Source organism: Toxotes jaculatrix, chromosome 11 (genome assembly GCF_017976425.1).
Source record: "Toxotes jaculatrix isolate fToxJac2 chromosome 11, fToxJac2.pri, whole genome shotgun sequence".
NCBI lineage: Eukaryota > Metazoa > Chordata > Actinopteri > Toxotidae > Toxotes > Toxotes jaculatrix.
In genome coordinates, this window is record NC_054404.1 from 12,660,535 (window position 1) to 12,687,098 (window position 26,564).

At 36.4% G+C, this 26,564-nt stretch overlaps 1 protein-coding gene across 2 annotated transcripts in view; it reads left to right on the top strand.

Moving 5' to 3' along the window:
* Positions 1–16,110, top strand: part of wu:fc17b08 (ligand-dependent corepressor) — a 28,108-nt gene extending 11,998 nt beyond the window's left edge. The window contains exon 7 of one of the 2 annotated variants that reach the window (XM_041050512.1): positions 9,468–16,110. In XM_041050512.1, the coding sequence (XP_040906446.1) occupies positions 9,468–14,172 (4,705 nt within the window). In that variant the 3' untranslated portion in view covers positions 14,173–16,110. Of the gene's footprint in view, positions 1–1,831; positions 9,295–9,467 lie in introns of those variants that run through there. The other variant, XM_041050513.1, reaches the window with a different exon arrangement.
* Positions 16,111–26,564: the final 10,454 nt, after the last annotated feature.

The following is a 26,564-nucleotide window of genomic DNA, read 5'->3' on the forward strand; positions in this document are numbered from 1 at the left end:
GATGCTGTTTGCATCGTGCGGTCGTTCAAAATGAATTAAACTGCAGACTTAAAGTTAATGCAGCTTCCGGCTCCTCATTTTTTGTCTGACAGGTGACTGGTATTACCTACTAGGGACCACACTGCCAGCATCTTGTTAGTTTGTCAGCTATTGTGGCTTAAAAGGATTCTGTTAGTTTGGACTCGTTTTTGGTTTCTGTTCATTATTGTCTGGCAAGGCATCTGCTGGCCTGATGATGATTTACTACAGGATTTGCAGCCTTGCTAATATTCTTGCATCTATATGCAAGGTATTTCATAATACCCTAATAAAAAAAAATAAATCACCATAGACCATTGCAGCAGATACCAGGATAAATAAAACCACGAGTAACTGCTCCTTAAGGACTGAATCCCTGCACAAATGCAGTAGAGAGTAGAGATATTTTTGTATTTTAGAACTTAAGAGATTCTCAATAATGAGAAAATGTGGTAGTGGAGGTGTTAAAGTAAACTCAGTCACATTTGCACGCCCGTTCCTTTTCCAAGGACAGATTGCATTCAGTTGGTTTAATATCAAGGTGGTAAACATTTCCTGTTAGTCTGTTACTATTCTCTGGTAACATAAGTATTTTTCCAATCATACATTCAATAAACATGAGGCCACATGATTTTTTTTAAAGACCAGAGTCATCGATAAGTATTAGAATATAATAGTTTCCTTTAAATGTCATTTCCGTTTTTAATTGTTCTCTGTAGACAAACTTTATTTATTTATTTATTTATTTATTTATTTATTTATTATATTATATTATCTTGTGGTTTGGTCAGTTATACCCAACCGGATATGACGTACCTATAATTGAAATATTACTGTTTGGATTAATCAAACAACAGTGGCTTTACATCCTCCTCTTCTGCTGCTTTGAGTGCCGATAGGATCTAAAAGTGAGGATGATTCCTAGCAGATTAAAGCTGCCTCTGATTTTTATCTTACTTTGAATATGGTATACAGCATGATATGCACTTACTCAGTCTGATTGTAAAAAAAAGGGCTGGTATCTACATGAAAACTACCTACATTTAAAGGTTCTATGGAGGAATGAATTTTGATTCTGAAAAGAATACTTGGGACATAGAGATATTAGATTGTCATCAAGCTATTAGACCCCAGTCAATGTGTTTGCAGTCGTAACTCTGGAGATTAACTCCTAATTTTGTGTTTGGGGAAAACCCCTTTTTAAATAAATACATATATTTTTAAAAATTAATTTTAGGTCATCACACTGCAGTTAGTCAGTTACGTTTTGAGAATGATACACACAACAACCCTCTGCTGGCTTACTCTTTTATTGCTGCACTTGTTCAGTGGTAACGTCACACACAAAATGTCAAGAGCTTTAGTTATTTTATGTGGCATGGTTGCCCTGTTTAACAGCTACATGCCAAGCTGCCTTACTGCAATGACAAAAGATCCCGCCTTCTGGCTGTGCTTTTCGAGCCACGAGAATACTAAGACATTTATGTTCTCCGATAAATGCCTTTTCCTTTGCTTTATTTTTTCATTGTTTCTTTGCCCTTTCTTTTTGTTTCTTATTTCTTATGTTCATGCAGAATTTGTAAACAATCATTAAATCAAGAAAATAAAATATTGTCAAACTTGAGCCTTTTTTTTTCTTAAGTCGCACACACGACCACACAGTCATTCTAAAAGATAGTGATGTTACCAAAGCAAGATCATTTAATAAAGGAGTGGCCAACATCCTCCCCACCCCAACCCATCCTCCTTTAGAAAAGACTAAAAAGGCACTGTGCAAGCTCTGCTTACACCCAGTTTCCTTCCATCCAATCAGGCGACCCTTGAGAGCGGACGGACAGGTCGGGCTGTTTATGAGGAGCCTACAGGATGGGAGGAGGAGGGAGAATATCGGCCACTCCACCCGTTATAAACCTTCCTCGTCTCTTGCATACTCGCTGCACATCAAAGAGGAGGCCGATCTGGAGAGCGACCCAGAGTCACCTCTCAGCCATAACCACAGCTCCAGACCCACTGACCTTTTCAGAAATGGATCTGCCTCCTGGAATTCCAAAACTCATTTTGGAGCTCTCCTCAAACTCAAAGCCGACAGTGAGGCTAGTGAGCATCTTAAAGACATACCCAAGCTGTTAGAAGCTGCTGGATTTTTGACAAAGTCACTTGCCTATGAGAAAGGAAACCTTCAAGAGGCCTGCACAGACCACAGCCTTTCCCTTTCTCATTCATCATCTTTTGACCTTAAGATCCCCCAGGTGCGAGTTTTGGCCACAGGAACAGATGCATCTTGGGATTCCTTATGCAGCGAATATTCAGGTTCACTTTGTGAGAATGGTCTTGGAAAGAAGTTCCGTTCCATTGTACCCAGGCAGATCCAGAAAAAGAGCAGCAGATGTTTTAATAGCTCAGGTGCGGAGAAGGAATACTGGCCTTCCATCACTGATCACCAAGCCTTGGGTGGAAACTATCCTCTGGGTTCGGAGTCTGACCTCGGTAACAAGCAGCCAAGGAAGAAACGAGGGCGATATCGACAGTACAACACTGAGCTGCTGGAAGAGGCTATTGTGGTGGTGATGGGTGGAAAAATGAGTGTGTCTAAAGCTCAGTCGATCTATGGCATTCCACACAGCACCCTGGAATACAAAGTTAAAGAGCGATTGGGGACCTTGAAACATCCCCCCAAAAAGAAGCCGAAACTGATAACACAGGCAGAGGAGCAGGCACAGTACCCTGAAAGGAAAGACCTCCAAAACCCTCAACACATTGTTTCTGAGAAAAGAGAGAGTACGCCTGAAGAGAGTGGGAACGATTTCCATGATGGAAGCCTCTCGTCAAATGAGTGATATCTGGAAAGTCCTAATATTGTTGTAGTTTTTAACCAGACAAACGCTGTATTTGCCAGACAGTGATAGCAGCTGACTTGTTTTTCCATAAAACCTTGACATCCGTGTAACTTTCAGCCACATTACCCATATTTATTATTGACTTGTTTGATTTTATCCTTCACTTTTGGTCTTTAATACGCTAATATGTTTCTATATGGCCGTCTATTTTACACTCTTCAAGTGTCTCCCTGTCCTGCATTGTGCTTGGAAGGCATACTTGCTGTTTGTCAAGAATTTTAATGTACTACAGTATATTGTTAATTTCAGATTATTTATTTAGGTAATGCTCAAAATAACAATTTCTGGCTCTATAAATGTATCTTTACCCACAGAGCCAAATTGAAGCATGTCTAAGGAAGTGGCGCCCCTCAGTGTCTTCTCTCAGTACTGTTCATAGCACTTGGATATAATGGATGTGCAGAGTAAATTCTGCTGAGCGTGTATTCCCTCCTCCATGTATGTGTGAAAGCATATTAAGCATCCATTATTCAAAAGTTTTCTGTGGATGACAGTGAAAGTCTCTGTCACTGTTTTGCAAATACACTTCTGGGACTTGAAATGGACACTGGAGATGTAAGGACAAATCGTACATCCAAACACTACTATTATTTAAAATATTTATTAATAACAAACACTATTATTCAGAATATTTGTTTATTATAGACAATTATAATAGCATGGTCTGTTGTCCAGAATTTCACTTCTTTTAAGCCTAGCTTTACAAGCATGACAGTTTTTTTGCCACATTTTTTCCTGTATATTTTGCTGCACCATATGAATGGTAATAGTTTTTTTTCATTGCCTTCACTGCACTCAGGATAAGTTCAGAATGGGATGCAATACTTGTCAGTCAAAGAAAACGTCTCTCTTAGGTTACAAGTTACTGTAAACACATTAATATACCTCAGCTACAGCTATGCTTAACTACATCATTGCCTCATACAAGGCACCTCTAACAGGGAAGGGTTAGCACACCCAGACAGCCCTTTGAGGTAACATTCAGGATGTCATACTGACAAGTGTGTATCTGACTCTCAGATGTCTTCACAACCTACCTTAACTAGTTAACAGTGGCATTTCAATGCCAAGCCTTCAGAGCATTTATTACTATTTGTGGCATGTCTTTCTCAAAGACTGGAAAGACAGACATTTTTATTTTTCTTTTGGTTTTCAAAATAATGCAAAAACAACATTTCCGTACATATGTAGAACAAATACATATGCAATTATACACACACATATACACATATCTTGCTTGCCCATGGCACATGACAAAGGTGCTTTCGGCAATCACAGAGTTTTTATTTGTAAAAAAATGAACTTTGAAGTAATATTAGCAGATAAACCATAACATGCTGACTGACTGTGCTAGCTTGCCAAAATTTGCTAGGTAGCCAAGTTAGCAAACATGTTAGCTGCTATTCCACTCATGCCTCAGTCCACATCAACCTATTTCTTAAGTTATTAAGGCAAAAATTCAATGAAAATATGTTTCTTGTCCTTGTGGAGAGGAAATTGGATAATTAATCTCCTACCTGTCATGTACATACTTCCAAGAGAAATAACTGAATCTAAAATGTTATCTCAGGCTGCATTGAGGGTTCCCTCAGATTTGATTAAACTTTATTGGCTTTTGTGCGCTTACAGGCGAGCTCAGATTTACTGCAGCTATTTTGAATAACACTGGACAATAGCAGTGCATTGCTGCTATGCTTTATGAATTGGTTTTTTAGGCTTGTGGGTTGAGACCTTTCCCTGCCTTTCACCATTCCTTTGAGACATTTCTGTGTTAAGTGGCTGTACCAAAGCTCAGGTTTATGCCCTGCCCTTAACATGAATACTATACAGATGGTTTGGTCATGGTGCTATTACTATATGTAAAGGTTAAAGTTCACTGAATTTTTGCCTGATGGACTCAACTGAGGGGTCTCCATGTTTAAACTCTGCCTTGTCCATTATTTTGCTTCATCAAAACACATTGTGTATTATCACTTATACATCAGGATATTTCAAAATATGGGATCATTGCCCGTTATTTTTTTTTATCAGGTTGATACAGATCTCTAGAAAATCTAGGTAATTATCTTTTTGCAATTCTTGAAGCCTTTTAGATTTTACACAGCACAACTTAGATGAACATAGATGTTTGCATTAAGGACATAATTCCTAACTAGAAGCAGTTAACTTGGAAATACAGTGGGGTCCAAAAGTCTGAGATACTTCTATTTTGCACTTGTTACTGCCATAAATCTCAAACTTGGATTCATCAGTAAGCAGGATGTTTTTTTCCCAGTCATCCACTGTGAGATGCTGGTATTTAGTAGCCCACCCCAAGTGTTCAGCCTTGTTTTCCCTCCTGAGATGGGGTTTAGAAACTGCTACTTATTCTCTGAGATGTCCTTCTTTTGACAGTACTTTTGCTGATTTGAGTCTTGTGTCCTTCATTTAACAAAATGCGTATCTGTGATGAAGTTGCTTTTCTATCTCTCAGGGATCTAAGATTTATCTATTGATCTTCTTATGGTGTGGCCACTTTTTGTTTGCCTGATCGTACTTTAGATACAGCTGATCCAGTTTCTGTAAAGCATTTTAGACTTTCATGCACTGACCACTTAGAAACCTTTAGTCTAGCTATGATTTGACACTGAGAAAGCCCCTCTTTGCTTAGAATAACAATTTGACCTCTGACACTTGGACTTAGTTCTGATGCAATCTTTTCCACTATCACAGTTCTACTTAGTGAGCAATGAAATTTGAGGCAGTCTTATTTATAACAGGTGAACTCTGGCTCCAAGTGCCATCTAAATGCATGTTTCAATGTAAAAAAAATACAACTCAAAGAAATCTGACATTTTGTACAGAGGAGTTAAGTTGGTTCCTCAAATTTCCTTTAACTGGATCACTGATTCTTCTTAATTCTACATAATATAACTTCTTGTGTTTTTAAATGTTTGAGTCCTCAAACTTTCTGATCACTTCCAGGTTTATGTTAAAATATTGGAGCGGTTTTCAATGTGGTCTCTGACTTTTGGTCCCCACTATGTTTGCTGTCGTATATTACATTAAATTGTCTAGATTCTAAACATTTTAAGATGGGAGTTGGTTCAAGCACTTATATATAGTTCAGGGACTTTTTCACACTTGTTTTATAGTAGCACTGGAAAAGTAGTATAACTTTATTGTTGGGCTTCTCTTATTTTCTTAGTTTTTGCCTCTTCTTGCACGAAATGCATTTGTTGTTTTTTTAAGATTTGCATTTCCTCTCCCTCCAAGATAAAACTCTTAATTTGTTGTAACTGATAAATCACCTTAAATTATCATTTTTAGCAGTTGCTTCAAGTACGCATGTGAGATTAAGCAAAATCTAGTTGCTGATTCACTGTCATTAATGTCAGTTAAATTGTTCTTGCATTGACAATCATCCAGCATCATTCAAAAGTCACAGTTTATTTTCTCATTGAGTGTTTAATGAATTTTAATTAATATATTATACACATATGAGAGCTTTGGGTTCACTGACAGGTAAAACACATTTTTGTCTTTCTCTATTGTAGCAAATTAAGTGGCTGACTACCTCATCTAAAAAAAACCCATATCATAGTCTACTTTTCTCATAGCTGTTTCATGTAGCGATTTGTCATATACACATGTACTTTATATCAAAAGGCAGATAGCTTACAGAAAGAGCTGTTATAAAGTTGATGTAAGACAGAAGAAAATCTGTCAAAGTTCTACCATATGTAAATATTTCAGTCTTTCAATCTTTGTAGTTAATTGCAGCCTGATCTATTTAATGTTTTTCTTGTTCTTTTTGTGGTGAAGATGGAGCCATGTAGGTTCATTGTTATTCAGACAGTTGTGACAAAAGGAATTTTGATGGTCTCCTGCTTCAGAAAAACTTTTTTATTCTAAAAGAGGGGGAACAGTCTATCTCCCCTTATGTACCTACTCAAACGGATATTGTTTTTGTTAATGCAGTATTTAATAATCCGTATTTATTAATGAATGGTTTTAGCATCATTAAAATCATTAAAATAACTATGAATGTAAATGGCTTTAATAAAACAAAAAGTAACTCCTATAGGTATTTATAGACATAAGTATATAATGCTTAAGAGATATATTTAACTGTCTTATATGATAGATCTGAAGGGATAACATTTAAGATTGTTTCACTTTATTCTGACACAAGTTGGGTATCTTTTGCCTGGTAAATATATAAGGACAAAAATTCTTTACATAACTGCAAATGACGTGGCTCTTCAAATGACTAAAGAGTAACCCTGTCCATAAAATCTGTGTACAGTTTTTTTAAATTTTTTTAAATTCACATTTACAGTGTTTAAAGGAATGACACTGGGTATATTTTGCATGATTGGACTAAATCATATGTATCTGTGGGAAGTTAGTTGTATATGGTGAAGTTTATCTTTGAGGATGTTATATTGAAAATACTCGAGTGTTGGTGTGTGTACTGTAAAGTTAGCAGTGTATTGAGTAGATTATCTGTGATCCTGGAGTATCGCAGAACCAGTTCAAATTCTGGTTATTGATTCACTGAAGATGTATGATAAATTACCCTCATACTGAATATGTTTATTCCTAATGTACAGTACATGAACATTGTGGATGAGCTAACACGCCCATGTTTGTGTGGTTGTAAAATATTGTGGAAATGAGATGTAATTTGGTTTGGTTCTGCTTGTTAGGTTGGTATTTTTTATTCCTCTGGAAGAAAAAGGCATGTACTTTGTCAGCTCCTTACTGCATTGCTAAATGAAACAGAACAAAAACCCTCAGGGATGAAACCCTCACCACTTCTTATTCAGGTATTCCACTTTACTCTTTAGACTTTGCAAGCAGGGATGTGAAGTTAATGAGCTTAGCAAAAAATTTGGTCAGGTTCCAGCTGCAGCAAATGTTATTTTTTTAATCTCTAAAATTTATTTTTTAATCTCTAAAAGTTACATTTGAGATATTTTGGCATGCTGTACAAATCATTTTTGTGTTTTACAGCCAACTAAATTGTAGTATATCTTTTAACTGTTTTATTATTTTTATACTTTGTTGCACGATGAATGTCAGTATAACCTTAAAGTAAGTTAAGGTAAGATGTTGACCACTGCTGTATTAAATAACAGTAACAATTAAATAACAGTTTTTTTGCAGTTCAGTGCCCCAAACAGGACACATTTAATTTAAAAAAAAACTGCTTAATGTAACATCCTAAAACTGCATTTCTGAACATCTCGATCTTTTGACCATCTAAAAGCATTTCCTCATTTCAACAAAAAAAAAACATGCATTCAAGTTAATTGCCTGATTCATAAAATTTCACTTTACTACTTTGTTATATAGCTGGAAGAGGCAATGTAGCAAGCTAAACTCTAGATTTTTTACCATCTTTGCTACAGCTCAAAGGTGACGTGACAGATTTCAAGTTACAGATTTCAGCTTTACTATGTCAAATGTATTCTTATAATTTATTATTTACAGTTTTATACAAATATATTGCTGGTTTGTAATTATCAGACCATTTTAAACAAATAGTAGTCAACAGAGCACCAGGTTTTCTTGTTTTTTTTTTTCTGCCTATATGTTCATCTTACAGTTGCCAGCACCTCTTGCTCTGCAAAGCTATTTCTCTTTTTCATTACTCAGTGTAGCCTTGTGACGCATCACCTCAGGAATCCAGATCTGGTTTCATTAGTCTGTTCATTTTCTTGTTAAAAGACCACAGTGTAGCTTGGGAAGTACTTGTTTTACAGAGAAAATAAACTTTTCAGAGTTAGATTAATATATTTTTGGCATAATGTGATGGTATAAAGGAGGATTTTGTAATAGATCTACCTCACTGACACAATTTTAGCCAAATACAAAAAAACAAAAAAACAAAACAAAACAAAAAAAAAACATGGCCCACCCAATTAACTTATTAATTTAGATTTACACTGACACAAAGAAAACTTGTTTTTAGAATAACTAATTTTGCAGATGTTCAGTCATATATGACTTTTCTTTTACTGTTTAATCTGTCTTAAGTTGTTGAGCGCTTGTATCTAAATGTCACCCTTCACACTAGTCATTAAATACACAAAAACCTTACGAAAATGATGTACTCTATACTTGCCCCGATGTATTTGCTCTTTCAAGTGATAAACATGTGTTTGACTTGTTTTAATCAAAGTGGGCCACCATTACTAAATGTCTTGTGCATGTGAAAAAAATTCTTGATGTATGCTGTAACAAAAAGCACCAGTCTGCAAAGAAGAAAAATGTAATAGCTGTAACAATGTAATTGGTAAATTTCACTGGATCAAAGATTCACTTTTAAAAGTCACTTATTCTTCTAATAAATATGCAATGATGAACGTTGGTATATATTTGTTGATTATTCCTTATACACATTTAGCTCCATCACTTTTGGGCAATTTTACTAGGGCTCCTTCAGAGATGAAGGAACATTTTCTGCATAAATGTAATAATCACATACCAGTCAATAGTATGAATCAATGTTGCTTCTTCTTGATGTGCAGTTACATCTGTTTTATTCTTTTTTTCTCCCCTCAGTGAGTCTCCAGACTTGCGTGTTGCAAAGGCAAAAGACCTGCAGTCCACCTCCACGCTGGAACAGTTCATGGCCAAACTCTGCCCCCACCATCAGAGACAGATAGTAGATGCCATAGGTTTTCTGCAGACTGAGGTCAAAGCACTTGCGTCCTCCAACGCACAGCAAGCTTCTAACTCTACCTCTGAGAAACAGGGAAGTGCTTGTTCCACTGCAAAATCCACTGCAGTCACCCCTGAGAAGTCCTGCCATGAGCTGAGGTTTCCCAGTGAATCCACTCCCAAGTCAGAAGTCCAGGACATTTCCCATTCTGTCCTAGGTAGTTGTGCAACGAAAAAAGTTCCAGAGAATGGGATGTTGAAAACACCAGTTACCGCTGGCTCTACTTTGGATCTTCGCAGCCTTGGGTCAGGGAGTAATCATGCTTTGGTCACTCCCACCGCTAATCCAGTGGACACAGAGAACACCCGTCACAGTGATCATGCACCTCTAAGGATGAGAATCTTGACCAGTAACGTTCCTGATGGTAAGAAGTTGTCATGTGTGCTCAGTGCCTCTCACTCTGACACTTTGGAGGACAGACAGGGTAACACAAATTCATCGAACAGAACAGAGACTCACAGTGCTAGGCTGAGCTCCTCTATGAAAAGACACAGTCAGGCTAGTCACACACATCAGGCTAGGCAAAGAGAGACTCTTGGGCATGCCAAAGACACACCAGCAAAACTGTTTTCAGTCCACATGACCATTCCTTCAGACTCTCCGAGGACTGCCAGGAAGACCTTGAGGGCATCCTCTGATCATCGGACCAGAGACTCTGCATGTAGGGGAATGGTTGATCCCGATCTTGGCCACTGTGATATTGTTTTTATTGACAAACCAATTACAGAGTGTTTTAAGGAACAGCACCGCAGCGTACTTCCACGCCGCAATGCCCGAAAAAGCACCAGAGGACACATGTATTCAGATGAAATCTGGGAGTTAAAAACTGTCCGTACATTGGCTGGAAGGGGCAACTGTCCTAATCCAATGCCTGAACTGATCACATTGGTCACCCCAAAACAAATACTCTCAAAGCCCGAAGGTGTACCCCCTGTGGATATGCCTTTTGCTGGAGCATGCAGGGAGACAATGAATCAGCAAATGTCCACAGAAGAGTCAGATGAGAGTGTGATACCAGGAACAGGAGATGTGGTGGAGCTAGCAGACGGTGAAGTAGATGTTATAGTTGAAACTAGTCAGACAGATCAATGTCAGAGCAAGGGGCAGTCTGCTCCTCCGTCTTCGACAAGATCCCCAACAGAGAACAAAGAAACAGATATCAGCACAGATCGAGAACACAATACAACTGCAGATTCAGGGATGGCAATGGGAAATGAAGAAGGCGTTTCTCAGGCTCTGTGTGAAGCAGAAAAAGATAATGAGTCTGAGCCTCAAGAGGACATAGCTGAAAGTACAGAGGAAATAGTGGCAGAAACATCAGCGGAACCATTAGAAAATATTACCATAGAAGAAGCTGAGACAGAGGTTTCATTTGATAAACTGAACAACAGTGAGCCTACTGTCCAGCAGAATAGCACCCAATCACCCATTAATCAGGTTGAGGAAAAGACAGAGGGAAATGAAAGGGAGGAAAGACGAGATGAGCAACCTCAGGAACTTCAGTCAGAGACACAGTCACACTATGACAACTTTAAAGTAACAGAAAAGTCCAACATCATAGGTTCAGCAGAGGAGCCAATAGTGAAAGAGCTGGATTTTGAAACATCTGAAGCGGTCGACACGGAAAATGATGACGTGTCCTCAAAGACACTTGACGCACTCTTGAAGGAATTACCCCCTTGGCGTAGAAAAAGAGGTACGGTAATCTCACTGCCAAAGAGATTAAAGCAAGCAGAAGCAGTGATAGTGGGTTATGTTAATGGTAGACCCATATCGGCCTCTGACAGAAGTCTGCGTCGTAGATCAAGTAACAGTGCCACATCACCTAATAAAACCCCAGTGAAATCTAGCGAGAATGTACCCAATAAAACCTCTTTCGATTCAACTGTTGAAAACAAACATTTGGAGAAACATCTACCTGAAACTCACATACCTGTAAATTCCAGTGAGACTACTTCTGGGATGGAGCAGGCGACAGAACCATCTCCTGACATATCATCATCATCATCTAGAGATCCCTCAAGGACCAAACAAATCCACAAACACAAGAGAGCTCAGAGAGATCAAGATAGTTTGACTGTCCTTTCTAAACAGCCCATTGATAGTCCTCAGAAACGGCAACTTAGATCAACCAGCCAGAAGCCAACTGGAACCCCAGTACCACCGTCCACTTCGAATGCTGTCACTTTCATTTCATCTCCAAAACCAACTGCTTCCCATCTTCAATCTACAGAGCAGCTCCCCTCCTTGCCCCTTCCTTCTCCAATTCCTGTTACCTCTCCTTCTACAATTAGGTCATCTCCCACTGCAGCCTCTGAACAGTCCCAACAGAACACTGTCCCAGAGGCAGCTATGGAATTTAACACAGGAAAATCTCAGCCAGTAGAGACAACCTCAGAAGAAATACAAAAAAATGAAGTAGAAAGTCGATTGCCAGCCAAACAGAAACTAAGGTCTGCAAAGGTTGTAGCAGACAACAGTAAGAATGAGAAACAGCAACTTAGCGATGAGATATCAGTACCATCAGAAAATCAAAGTCCTGTAAAGACAGAAATGCAGACACCGATTATGCCATTAAGGAATAAACGGGTTCTCCGAAAGGACGCAGAAGCAAGTGATGCTTTTCTGCAGAAGCCAATTGTAGCATCTTTAGAGGGCAGGTCTGCAAGTGGAGATGGCTGTAATTCTTCTACATCAGACAAACCTACAAGAATGCCATTAAGGAGTGAGAGCAGTAAGACTGAAATGTCCCCCCCGTCCGCTACTCAGTCACCACCAGTGGACAACAAGAAATTAGCTTTGAGATCACAAAGATTGGCCACACCTTCTACCAGTACTATTACTGTAGTCGGAAGACAGAGTGTAGATGTAGCTTCTCCTATCAGAATAATGCCAGAAAGAATAACTAAAGTTCAGGTGAGGCCCCCTCCAGTGTCTGTTGCATCTGTATTGCCCCACAGCTCACCCATCCCAGCCATTATGCCAAGGCCTGAGCCCCCAAAACAAACTACAAACAAATTCTTTGAGATCTTGACTGGCGAAGAAAACCAACAGCTAATTACAAATTTAAACATTAAGTATGATAAAATGCAAAAGGGCTGGGTGCAAATGGACAAAGAGGGTCAGCCAGCAACAAAATACAAAAACAAAGCAGACAGGCAGGCAGCTATATGGAAAAGTAAACGCAGGGCCCGAAAACCAAAGTCTTCAGAGCACCAGAGATACTCACCAGTCCAAATGCTCTTTATGAAAGGTTTTAATCTCACGAATATTTGCCGCTGGTTCCTTGAATCAACAGAAACAAAGTCCCTTGTCATTGTAAAGAAGGTGAATACTCGTCTTCCGTCTGAAACTCAGCTGTGCTTCCACAGCTCGTCTAGTGCTTCAGGGACCTCCCAGGGGGTATTTCCAAGCCTTCAGGCAGAGCGCTTAAAGAAACATTTGAAAAAGTTTGCCATCGCTTCTCCTGTAAAGAGCAACCCCAAGAGTCAGAAATTGATTGCTAAAGCATTGGAGCAAGAGGCAAATGCAGTCAAAGGGAAAGAGAGGAGAGAACTTCCCAGTACAACTCAGACTTTGACTAAGTCACACTCCTCTGCTGAAACCCGCATGCAGATAGGTGAACCCCAGAAATCCTCAGGTAAATCAAAGAATCCAGCTAGTGCAAGGATCTTGAGGAAATACTCTAATATCCGAGGGAAGATGCAGGTTCAGCAAACCAATGTTAGACTGAAAAAGGCCTCAAAAACCTTAAAAACCAACAAAATGAAAAGACTGGTGACCACAAAGTCTGCCACAAAGTCAGATATGAAATCATCTCTGAAGGGACAGAAGTCACCCCTACGTGTCAGTAAACAAATGAAAGCAGCTAAAATGGAACGAAGGAAAACATTAGCTGGCAAAAGAACTGAAAGGCACCCTGTTCAAGAGAGAGCAGTCAAGGCTCAGGGCACTAGTAGAGCTGCAAGAGACACGATTAAAAAAGAATTGCCAAAGAGATGTTCTCAACGACTAGGGTCTCCGAAAATATCTGAACATAACCCTGTCGACACAACTAGAAGCAAGACTGACAATAAAAAGCCAAGTGATGCAGAGAAAGTAGAGGTGGAAAAAACTGCAGTGAATAAAATGCATGCTGCAAAAATCCAAGCAAAGGCATCATCGCAAAGTACACATGCTGAGTTCAAGGTTACAGAGAATGCTGCTGAAACTCCTCCACAGAGCACAGATGTCAAGGTTCAAGGCTCACCTGACCAGGTACTAACGAGATCCCAGAGAAAAATGGAGGCGGCTTTCCCTTTGAGTGGGAGCCCCAGTCATGCTACAAAGAGGGCCACAAAGTCTATGACAACACAAAATGCATCTCCGAAATCATCCAAGAAAGCTGACGAATCCCCATTGTCAAGAAGGTGGGCTTTAAAATCCCCTGTGAAGAGAAGTCAGGCAGCCTTGTTGCCGCGCAGTGCAACAAAATCAGCAACAAAGAGAGCTCAGGAGCTTTTGGAGACCCCGGCTAAGCGCACAAGGACATCCCTCTCAAAATGAAATGAACCCGCAGAGAGAGAGAGTGAGATCATCTTTATTTAGAGGATTTTGCGATTTTCTTTTATCTGGAAAATATTCAGAAGGACCAGAAGTACCTATTTTGTATTCTCACCAAACTCTTCAGAGGATACCTTTTTCAGTAGGCAGACATGTGAAGAAGGAACAGATTTTGAAATTCATTTATGCTTTTGTAAAGCTACAGTGTGAAATTGCAGATGGATTATTTGCTGAGCATTTGCTCTTTGTTCAGGGACTACAGACAAGTCCTACATGACGTCTAGGGGATATAGTTGCTGTTTGGCTTTATGTTCCAGCACTCTACTACGACATGGCTGGAGATAACAATAGCCTATGAAACCTCATTTTAAAAGTTTGGATAACAAAAAAAAAAAAAAAAAAGCTATGATGCAGTTATCAAGGTGACATTAAATTCATTCACCATCCTCTTTTGTTTTTTCTTTTTTTGCCATTGTATATAATTATTGTTTTAGATGATAGCATGCACTGCATTTACTGTTCTGAGAGCGTGAAGTGAGAAGGGAGATCAGCTTAAAGAGTAAAAATGTTTTACTTACTGTCAGTAGGCAGTTTGTATCTCCAGCCTGTCTTCCAATCACAACATTGTGAATATGTGACTGTTGTGACCAGGTGCCTTATTTATGAAGTGTAAAGTAATAGAATGTGTTGCTAAATGTGAAGATTCCTGTCCTCTAGTTGTAACAGCTTTGAGTTCCTTGAGAGGCAGTCAACATTCATTTGCTTCACGGTATGTGTGTGTGTGTGCAAATAGTTCTGTTCCACGCACTATGTGCCTCGTACTTCACCTGTAAAATCTTATGTTGACTGACAGGTTTTATTTGCCCATTTTCCCAGAGCATTAACATAACATGGTTCTTATTATAGTTGTATTAGGTGTTAAAGCAAATCCGAAGCTGAGCTGTTAAAACACAGGCGTGCTCTGTGTGTGTCATGACAAAAGTATGTATATTTTCTTTTAGTTGTTTTGAGTCAGGTTTCATCACCTCTGCAGTCACCTCTGACCATTGCTCCCATTGTTATCTGCTCATAATAGTGACTTCACCTTGAGTATTTTACCTGCTTCTGCATGTGTTAAGTCTTGTTAATGTGGAGGCGGAACCAGAACTATTTTTATGCCCCTGATCTTTGAAAATACTAACCCCATTCAAGACTATGCATGCACATAGTGCGCAACACAAAGCTGGACTGAAAGACCAACTGAGATTACTTTGGGATGCTGGCTTTTGTGTCACTTTGACAACAATATTTCCAAGCAACAAAGGCCTGAAAAGTTGAAAGTATTTGGTTGGTCAATATGAATGAAGTATGTGGCCTCCCTAGCATTAATGGCACATTACAGGGTGATAAATTCCTTCCCGTGATTATCCACAAGTTGGATATGACATTTTTGAGGTAGTCTAGTCACACTTCTGAGTTGTGTATCCAAGTATGTTGCAGTTTTATTGTTATGTTATTGTTTTTTACTGTCATTGACTGTCAGGCAGATGTTCTCATAATGTGAAGTTTCTTTACTTCCGCAGTAGTGACTTGCATTAGTGTATTGTCAAAGGAAAAATACCAGTTTTAGCACAGTGTTATTATTTTTTATTATTATTATTATTTTTTTTTATGGTCAATTCTCTTTAGAGGGTAAATCATCTGTAAATGCAAAACATGTCCATCATGTTTTTATTGTTATTTAAGAACTCCATGCAGGCTAATTAATTTAGCAAATCTAAAACAGCCCACCAAATATCAGACTTGAACATGTTTATTCTTTACAGTTGCTATTTAAAGATTTTGATTTTGTATATTAGAAAGAAATAACTGCTTTATTTGTGGTAATCCCAAGAATGATACATCTTTATGTTAAGAACTTTGTATTTTTGCTGGAGTTGATATAAAGATGTTTGAATTTTATGTTTGGTTTCTTGGCTCATTTATACCAGTTTTAATGTTATTTAACCAGACAAAGTTGAAGTACATCCAACAAGGTCTTGTTAGTACATAAGAAGTAGAGTAAGTGTTAAGGTGAAAACTAAAGGGGTCAGTATGCTTTAATCAAACAAGATTTCAATGCAAAAGTGTTTATACCTATTCAGGGGGAAAAGCCTGGCAGCATAGCTGCCTCCTGGCATCCTCTCTGTCTTTCTGGTCTCTCTCAAGAGCTCAGTCTTTGGCATGTTTTTGTAGTCACCACATAGTAACCACCACATAGGACCATCTATCCTTGAAGGCATTCACAATGTTGTGCTTGTTTGTACACACAAAAAGAGTTAAAACCCTGCTGACTGTCTCACCTCCACATCCGATGATCTGATAAACTTCTAATTTGAAGCATACTGACCCTTTAATACCAGGCCAAGCAAATATTTGCCGCCATTCATGCGAACTGGGCAGTTGAGCAACTGTTCTCCAGGCGGACCGTGTCCTCATGGCCAGCCTTGTGAAATGCCTTGATGTAGCCAATGAAGGAATTTCACATGACAGTGACCTGCCATGACCTGCCATACGGCTCACAGGCGAGAGTCCTGAGCACCACAGGAAGCTCCCACTGTGGGACAGATTGGTGAACAGTTTGCCTCCGTCACCTCAGTCCCTGCAGAAAACAGAGAGTGAACGAACAACAACTTCTCACCATAACCAACATCACATAAGGGAATTGGGGATTCAGAATTTCTCTGTCCAACTGAAACTGAAAAGACGACACAGAAATAAAACAAATACCATCTTGGACACTGGGGACGTTGCTGATCCACTGGTGTCCAATGTGGTAACATCAGCAGGCACAGCCCTAGTGAGACAGATACAGATGCATTTGTTTGTTGTTACTGAGCTATAAGAATACGAATGGAGCACAGCTGAGGTGTCCTCTACTTAAAGCACTGACTGTTCACTGACCCTCTTCATCTCTTGCTCTAAAGAAAGTGACTCTACACTATGCTCCTGTGGTGAGTACACGTATCTCACCCTGTTTATATTCTACTAAGCTTCATAGTTCACCGACCTTCCAAGTTTCCATTTAGTTAGCGAGGGGGGATGTGAAGTGTAGGAAGTATACTGTTTCCACAGAATCAGTTAATTGGTTGTGGGCTACAACTTGAGCCAAGTTCCTTTAGCCTGTATTATTTTTACATTTTGCCAAATTAAACTAGGCTGAATTACCCATGAGCAGTTATTGTTTGCAGTGTACCCATGAGCGTATAGACAACTATCACTGGAGAACTTTGATACTGAAGATAACTTAAAAATCTATTAATTTTCAGTTAAGTTCTGGATCTGTTAGAAGTACATTATTTTATGATTCCTTAGCAGATTTATGCAGATTTATTTGTGATTGACATCAGAGATGATGATAGTCCCTGGAAGTATAAGTCACACAAAATCTAATGATACGTGCATCATGTCTGTGTATTCAGATTTGACTGAGCTACGACGACTGCAAGACTGCAACTCCCTGCCTCCCTTCAAGTCTCCTGCACAGTTGGAAAACCTCTGAGCTTGAGTGAATAGCAGGTATTTACTTTTCCTTTTAAAACTGCACTAATTAGGCTGGACTAACTTTCCTCTTGGACAGTCTGCTGCAGTTTTTCTTTTCCATCCTTTATGTTGTTTGATGCCATATACGTGATATGTCAGAAGTAATCTTTTAGGGGTTACGGATTACAAATTTGTATGCACCGTCAGGGGAGACTTGGTCCATCCTGAAAGCTGTGAGAAACCTGTAAAAAAAAAGGGCCACAGCATATTTTTCTTCCTCCAAATATACCCACAGGTTTTACCATACAAGCGGTTATTCACACCCCAATGTAGTAAGCCAGAGCTGGGTGATGTTTTGGCTGAGTGAGAATAGAAGCAGCTCCCCCAGAGCTAGCAAAAATCCAATGAAAACAACTTTGTTTGCTTCCTCTGCTGCACTGAATGACTCCTCTCTTGATAAAAATTAGTCAGCACTCAGGAGTGGTAAGTAGTAAATCCCCGGTCGATGGCCACTTGTTCAGTTTTGGCAAGGGGATTTGTCCATTTAGAAGATGTTCTGGAGCTTTGAAGTTAAATAACCCAAAAAGGTAACACTTTAGAATAACGATCCCTTATGACATTTATAAGCTATTATTAGATATTGAACTAATCATGAATAAACCATTTATATACAGATCAATAAGCAGAACTGATAATAGATTTGATATCCATAGCATTTTACCAGTTCCCATCCCAAGTTATAACACAATGTTAGAGTAACTATCAGTTTTGGTTAACTAGCTGCCACTGGTCCTTTCTGTGTGGTTTCAGGTATCCTAATGCCACCGTCCCCCACAGCTGTGCTGTCGCCAAGAAAGTGCGCACACAGGCCAAGGAAAAATGCACAATGCACAATCCAAAAAAAAAAAAAATAGAGGAGTCGACCAAAGCGATGGAGGCCCTGTTGGCAGAACAAACAAACCATTTTTAATCTGTATTAACAGTGTTTTAAATGTGAGGGCTGTTGAAAAGCACTTCATTGTTATTGCTATATGTTGTTTTGTAGCATATTGGTTGCTGTGCTTGTTTTAATAAAATGTTTTATACTCTTATACTCTGCACTCCTAATTCTGTCACTGTTTGATGTCACAAAAAGAACTACAAGTCTTTAGCAAACATTATTAGATATTTGTTAACGATGAATATTGCCAGATGGGAAATGTTAAAATTTTGAGGGAAAGTGTATATGAGTCATAACCAAGCGCGGAGTTGTAGGTTTCAGCAGTGAGGATCACTTCCGCGTTCAAAAAGCTGCAGTTCCTTGGCTGCTGCTGGGGGCTGGCTCCAGAAGTGAGCAATTCTCCATTGACCCCCATGTTAAAAGAGCCAACTTTACAGTCTAAAAAAACACATTTACAGCCTGGTACATTTTTAGTTTTTGCTCTCTATTGATAGTTTCCACCTACGTGAACGCTGTGTGTGTGTGTGTAGGGGGGGGGGTTGTTCCACGACTGTTTTAGTGTTATTTAGGCTTAAAATTCTTACATAAATTAGGGCATGGTTACGTTGAGTGACAGCTCCATAGACAGGCACTGGCAATTAGCTCTTTGCTAAAGCATCGGCTGGGCTAGGCGGCTACATCCAGAGGCCTCCGGCTACCTCCAACAGTTGACAGGGGCTGCAGTGTCCGTGTTTGGATATGTTTTTGTGACATATAGGGCTTGTTGTAGTGTAGACTGTACTAATCAACCTTCGAAGGAGTCGAAGGTTGATTAAAATCGGCCAAAAAAGGTCAAAAATTTTTTTGACCTCAAAATGTCATAAAAAACGTCATAGTATAGTAAGGCGTCAAAATCGGCCAAAAAAAGACAAAAAAATTTTTGACCTCAAAATGTCATAAAAAACGTCATAGTATAGTAAGGCGTCAAAATCGGCCAAAAAAAGTCCAAAAATTTTTTGACCTCAAATTGTCATAAAAAACGTCATAGTATAGTAAGGCGTTTTTTTCGGCCAAAAAAGGTCAAATTTTTTTTTGACCTCAAAATGTCATAATAAACGTCATAGTATAGTAAGGCCTTTTTTTCGGCCAAAAAAAGTCAAAATTTTTTTGACCTCAAAATGTCATATAAAACGTCATAGTATAGTAAGGCGTCAAAATCGGCCAAAAAAAGTCAAAATTTTTTTTGACCTCAAAATGTCATAAAAAACGTCATAGTATAGTATGGCGTCAAAATCGGACAAAAAAAGTCAAAAAATTTTTTGAAAAACGTCACAGTATACGTCATAGTATAGTATGGCGTTTTTTTCGGCCAAAAAAGGTCAAAATTTTTTTGACCTCAATATGTCATAAAAAACGTCATAGTATAGTAAGGCGTTTTTTTCGGCCAAAAAAAGTCAAAAAATGTTTTGACCTCAAAATGTCATAAAAAACGTCATAGTATAGTAAGGCATTTTTCGGGTAAAAAAAAGTCAAAATTTTTTTTGACCTCAAAATGTCATAAAAAACGTCATAGTATAGTATGGCGTTTTTTTCGGGCAAAAAAAGTCAAAAATTTTTTTGACCTCAAAATGTCATAATAATGTCATAGTAAGGCGTCAAAGTCGGCCAAAAAAAGTCAAAATTTTTTTTGACTTCAAAATGTCATAAAAAACGTCATAGTATATTACGGCGTCAAAATCGGCAAAAAAGTCAAAAAAATTTTTGACCTCAAAATGTCATAAAAAACGTCATAGTATAGTATGGCGTTTTTTTCGGGCAAAAAAAGTCAAAAATTTTTTTGACCTCAAAATGTCATAAAAAACATCATAGTATAGTATGCCATTTTTTTCGGGCAAAAAAAGTCAAATTTTTTTTTGACCTCAAAATGTCATAAAAAACGTCATAGTATAGTATGGCTTTTTTTTCGGCCAAAAAAAGTCAAAAAATTTTTTGACCTCAAAATGTCATAAAAAACGTCATAGTATAGTATGGCGTCAAAATCGGACAAAAAAAGTCAAAAATTTTTTTGAAAAACGTCACAGTATACGTCATAGTATAGTATGGCATTTTTTTCGGCCAAAAAAGGTCAAAATTTTTTTGACCTCAATATGTCATAAAAAACGTCATAGTATAGTAAGGAGTTTTTTTCGGCCAAAAAAGGTCAACATTTTTTTTTACCTCAAAATGTCATAAAAAAACGTCATAGTATAGTAAGGAATTTTTCGGGTAAAAAAAAGTCAAAATTTTTTTTGACCTCAAAATGTCATAAAAAACGTCATAGTATAGTAAGGCGTTTTTTTCGGGCAAAAAAAGTCAAAAAATTTTTTGACCTCAAAATGTCATAAAAAACGTCATAGTATAGTAAGGCGTTTTTTTCGGGCAAAAAAAGTCAAAAAAATTTTTGACCTCAAAATGTCATAAAAAACGTCATAGTATAGTAAGGCGTTTTTTTCGGCCAAAAAAGGTCAAATTTTTTTTTTACCTCAAAATGTCATAAAAAACGTCATAGTATAGTAAGGCGTCAAAATCGGACAAAAAAAGTCAAAAAATTTTTTGACCTCAAAATGTCATAAAAAACGTCATAGTATAGTATGTCGTTTTTTTCGGCCAAAAAAAGTCAAAAAAATTTTTGACCTCAAAGTGTCATGAAAAACGTCATAGTATAGTAAGGCGTCAAAATCGGACAAAAAAAGTCAAAAATTTTTTGACCTCAAAATGTCATAAAAAACGTCATAGTATAGTATGGCGTTTTTTTCTGCCCAAAAATGTCAAAAAAATTTTTGACCTCAAAGTGTCATGAAAAACGTCATAGTATAGTAAGGCGTCAAAATCGGACAAAAAAAGTCAAAATTTTTTTTGACCTCAAAATGTCATAAAAAACGTCATAGTATAGTATGGCGTTTTTTTCGGCCAAAAAAAGTCAAACAATTTTTTGACCTCAAAATGTCATAAAAAACGTCATAGTATAGTAAGGCGTCAAAATCGACCAAAAAAAGTCAAAATTTTTTTTGACCTCAAAATGTCATAAAAAACGTCATAGTATAGTAAGGCGTCAAAATCGACCAAAAAAAGTCAAAATTTTTTTTGACCTCAAAATGTCATAAAAAACGTCATAGTATAGTATGGCGTTTTTTTCAGCCAAAAAAAGTCAAAAAATTTTTTGACCTCAAAATGTCATAAAAAACGTCATAGTATAGTATGGCGTTTTTTTCGGGCAAAAAAAGTCAAAATTTTTTTTGACCTCAAAATGTCATAAAAAACGTCATAGTATAGTATGGCGTTTTTTTCGGCCAAAAAAAGTCAAAAAAATTTTTGACCTCAAAATGTCATAAAAAACGTCATAGTATAGTATGGCGTTTTTTTCTGCCCAAAAATGTCAAAAAAAATTTTTTTGACCTCAAAATGTCATAAAAAACGTCATAGTATAGTATGGCGTTTTTTTCTGCCCAAAAATGTCAAAAAAATTTTTGACCTCAAAATGTCATGAAAAACGTCATAGTATAGTAAGGCGTCAAAATCGGACAAAAAAAGTCAAATTTTTTTTTGACCTCAAAATGTCATAAAAAACGTCATAGTATAGTATGGCGTTTTTTTCGGCCAAAAAAAGTCAAAAAATTTTTTGACCTCAAAATGTCATAAAAAACGTCATAGTATAGTAAGGCGTCAAAATCGGACAAAAAAAGTCAAAATTTTTTTGGACCTCAAAATGTCATTAAAAACGTCATAGTATAGTATGGCGTTTTTTTCGGGCAAAAAAAGTCAAAATTTTTTTTGATCTCAAAATGTCATAAAAAACGTCATAGTATAGTATGGCATTTTTTTCTGCCCAAAAATGTCAAAAAAATTTTTGACCTCAAAATGTCATGAAAAACGTCATAGTATAGTAAGGCGTCAAAATCGACCAAAAAAAGTCAAAAATTTTTTTGACCTCAAAATGTCATAAAAAACGTCATAGTATAGTAAGGCGTCAAAATCGGACAAAAAAAGTCAAAAATTTTTTTGACCTCAAAATGTCATAAAAAACGTCATAGTATAGTAAGGCGTTTTTTTCGAGCAAAAAAAGTCAAAATTTTTTTTGACCTCAAAATGTCATAAAAAACGTCATAGTATAGTAAGGCCTCAAAATCGGACAAAAAAAGTCAAAAAATTTTTTTGACCTCAAAATGTCATAATAAACGTCATAGTATAGTAAGGCGTCAAAATCGGACAAAAAAAGTCAAAATTTTTTTTGATCTTAAAATGTCATAAAAAACGTCATAGTATAGTATGGCGTTTTTTTCTGCCCAAAAATGTCAAAAAAATTTTTGACCTCAAAATGTCATGAAAAACGTCATAGTATAGTAAGGCGTCAAAATCGACCAAAAAAAGTCAAAAATTTTTTTGACCTCAAAATGTCATAAAAAACGTCATAGTATAGTATGGCGTTTTTTTCCGCCAAAAAAAGTGAAAAAATTTTTTGACCTCAAAATGTCATAAAAAACGTCATAGTATAGTAAGGCGTCAAAATCGGACAAAAAAAGTCAAAAATTTTTTTGACCTCAAAATGTCATAAAAAACGTCATAGTATAGTATGTCGTTTTTTTCGGCCAAAAAAAGTCAAAAAATTTTTTGACCTCAAAATGTCATAAAAAACGTCGTAGTATAGTATGGCGTTTTTTTCTGCCCAAAAATGTCAAAAAAATTTTTGACCTCAAAGTGTCATGAAAAACGTCATAGTATAGTAAGGCGTCAAAATCGGACAAAAAAAGTCAAAAATTTTTTTGACCTCAAAATGTCATAAAAAACGTCATAGTATAGTAAGGCGTTTTTTTCGAGCAAAAAAAGTCAAAAATTTTTTTGGCCTCAAAATGTCATAAAAAACGTCATAGTATAGTAAGGCGTTAAAATCGGCCAAAAAAAGTCAAAATTTTTTTTGACCTCAAAATGTCATAAAAAACGTCATAGTATAGTAAGGCGTCAAAATCGGACAAAAAAAGTCAAAAAATTTTTTGACCTCAAAATGTCATAAAAAACGTCATAGTATAGTAAGGCGTCAAAATCGGACAAAAAAAGTCAAAAAATTTTTTGACCTCAAAATGTCATAAAAAACGTCATAGTATAGTAAGGCGTCAAAATCGGACAAAAAAAGTCAAAATTTTTTTGACCTTAAAATGTCATAAAAAACGTCATAGTATAGTAAGGCGTTTTTTTCGAGCAAAAAAAGTCAAAATTTTTTTTGACCTCAAAATGTCATAAAAAACGTCATAGTATAGTAAGGCCTCAAAATCGGACAAAAAAAGTCAAAATTTTTTTTGACCTCAAAATGTCATAAAAAACGTCATAGTATAGTATGGCGTTTTTTCGGGCAAAAAAAGTTAAAAAATTTTTTGACCTCAAAATGTCATAAAAAACGTCATAGTATAGTATGGCGTTTTTTTCGGCCAAAAAAAGTCAAAAAATTTTTTGACCTCAAAATGTCATAAAAAACGTCATAGTATAGTATGGCGTTTTTTTAACGCCAAAAAAAGTCAAAAAATTTTTTGACCTCAAAATGTCATAAAAAACGTCATAGTATAGTAAGGCGTCAAAATCGGACAAAAAAAGTCAACATTTTTTTTGACCTCAAAATGTCATAAAAAACGTCATAGTATAGTAAGGCGTTTTTTTCGGCCAAAAAAAGTCAAAAATTTTTTTGACCTCAAAATGTCATAAAAAACGTCATAGTATAGTATGGCGTTTTTTTCGGGCAAAAAAAGTCAAAAATTTTTTTGACCTCAAAATGTCATAAAAAACGTCATAGTATAGTATGGCGTTTTTTTCTGCCCAAAAAAGTCAAAAAAATTTTTGACCTCAAAATGTCATGAAAAACGTCATAGTATAGTAAGGCGTCAAAATCGACCAAAAAAAGTCAAAATTTTTTTTGACCTCAAAATGTCATAAAAAACGTCATAGTATAGTATGGCGTTTTTTTCGGCCAAAAAAAGTCAAAATTTTTTTTGACCTCAAAATGTCATAAAAAACGTCATAGTATAGTAAGGCGTCAAAATCGGACAAAAAAAGTCAAAAAATTTTTTGACCTCAAAATGTCATAAAAAACATCATAGTATAGTAAGGCGTCAAAATCGGACAAAAAAAGTCAAAAAAATTTTTTGACCTCAAAATGTCATAAAAAACGTCATAGTATAGTAAGGCGTTTTTTTCGAGCAAAAAAAGTCAAAATTTTTTTTGACCTCAAAATGTCATAAAAAACGTCATAGTATAGTAAGGCATCAAAATCGGACAAAAAAAGTCAAAAATTTTTTTGACCTCAAAATGTCATAAAAAACGTCATAGTATAGTATGGCGTTTTTTTCGGCCAAAAAAAGTCAAAAAATTTTTTGACCTCAAAATGTCATAAAAAACGTCATAGTATAGTAAGGCATGAAAATCGGACAAAAAAAGTCAAAATTTTTTTGGACCTCAAAATGTCATAAAAAACGTCATAGTATAGTAAGGCGTCAAAATCGGACAAAAAAAGTCAAAATTTTTTTTGACCTCAAAATGTCATAAAAAACGTCATAGTATAGTAAGGCGTCAAAATCGGACAAAAAAAGTCAAAAATTTTTTGACCTCAAAATGTCATAAAAAACGTCATAGTATAGTAAGGCGTCAAAATCGGACAAAAAAAGTCAAAAAATTTTTTGACCTCAAAATGTCATAAAAAAACGTCATAGTATAGTAAGGCGTCAAAATCGGACAAAAAAAGTCAAAATTTTTTTTGACCTCAAAATGTCATAAAAAACGTCATAGTATAGTATGGCGTTTTTTTCGGGCAAAAAAAGTCAAAAAATTTTTTGACCTCAAAATGTCATAAAAAACGTCATAGTATAGTAAGGCGTCAAAATCGGACAAAAAAAGTCAAAAATTTTTTTGACCTCAAAATGTCATAAAAAACGTCATAGTATAGTAAGGCCTCAAAATCGGACAAAAAAAGTCAAAATTTTTTTGGACCTCAAAATGTCATAAAAAACGTCATAGTATAGTATGGCGTTTTTTTCGGCCAAAAAAAGTCAAAAATTTTTTTGACCTCAAAATGTCATAAAAAACGTCATAGTATAGTAAGGCGTCAAAATCGGACAAAAAAAGTCAAAAAATTTTTTTGACCTCAAAATGTCATAAAAAACGTCATAGTATAGTAAGGCGTTTTTTTCGAGCAAAAAAAGTCAAAATTTTTTTTGACCTCAAAATGTCATAAAAAACGTCATAGTATAGTAAGGCATCAAAATCGGACAAAAAAAGTCAAAAATTTTTTTGACCTCAAAATGTCATAAAAAACGTCATAGTATAGTATGGCGTTTTTTTCGGACAAAAAAAGTCAAAAATTTTTTTGACCTCAAAATGTCATAAAAAACGTCATAGTATAGTATGGCGTTTTTTTCGGGCAAAAAAAGTCAACATTTTTTTTGACCTCAAAATGTCATAAAAAAACGTCATAGTATAGTAAGGCGTCAAAATCGGACAAAAAAAGTCAAAAATTTTTTTGACCTCAAAATGTCATAAAAAACGTCATAGTATAGTATGGCGTTTTTTTCGGCCAAAAAAAGTCAAAAAATTTTTTGACCTCAATATGTCATAAAAAACGTCATAGTATAGTAAGGCGTCAAAATCGGACAAAAAAAGTCAAAATTTTTTTTGACCTCAAAATGTCATAAAAAACGTCATAGTATAGTAAGGCATCAAAATCGGACAAAAAAAGTCAAAAAGTTTTTTGACCTCAAAATGTCATAAAAAACGTCATAGTATAGTATGGCGTTTTTTTCGGCCAAAAAAAGTCAAAAAATTTTTTGACCTCAAAATGTCATAAAAAACATCATAGTATAGTATGGCGTTTTTTTCGGCCAAAAAAAGTCAAAACATTTTTTGACCTCAAAATGTCATAAAAAACGTCATAGTATAGTATGGCGTTTTTTTCGGGCAA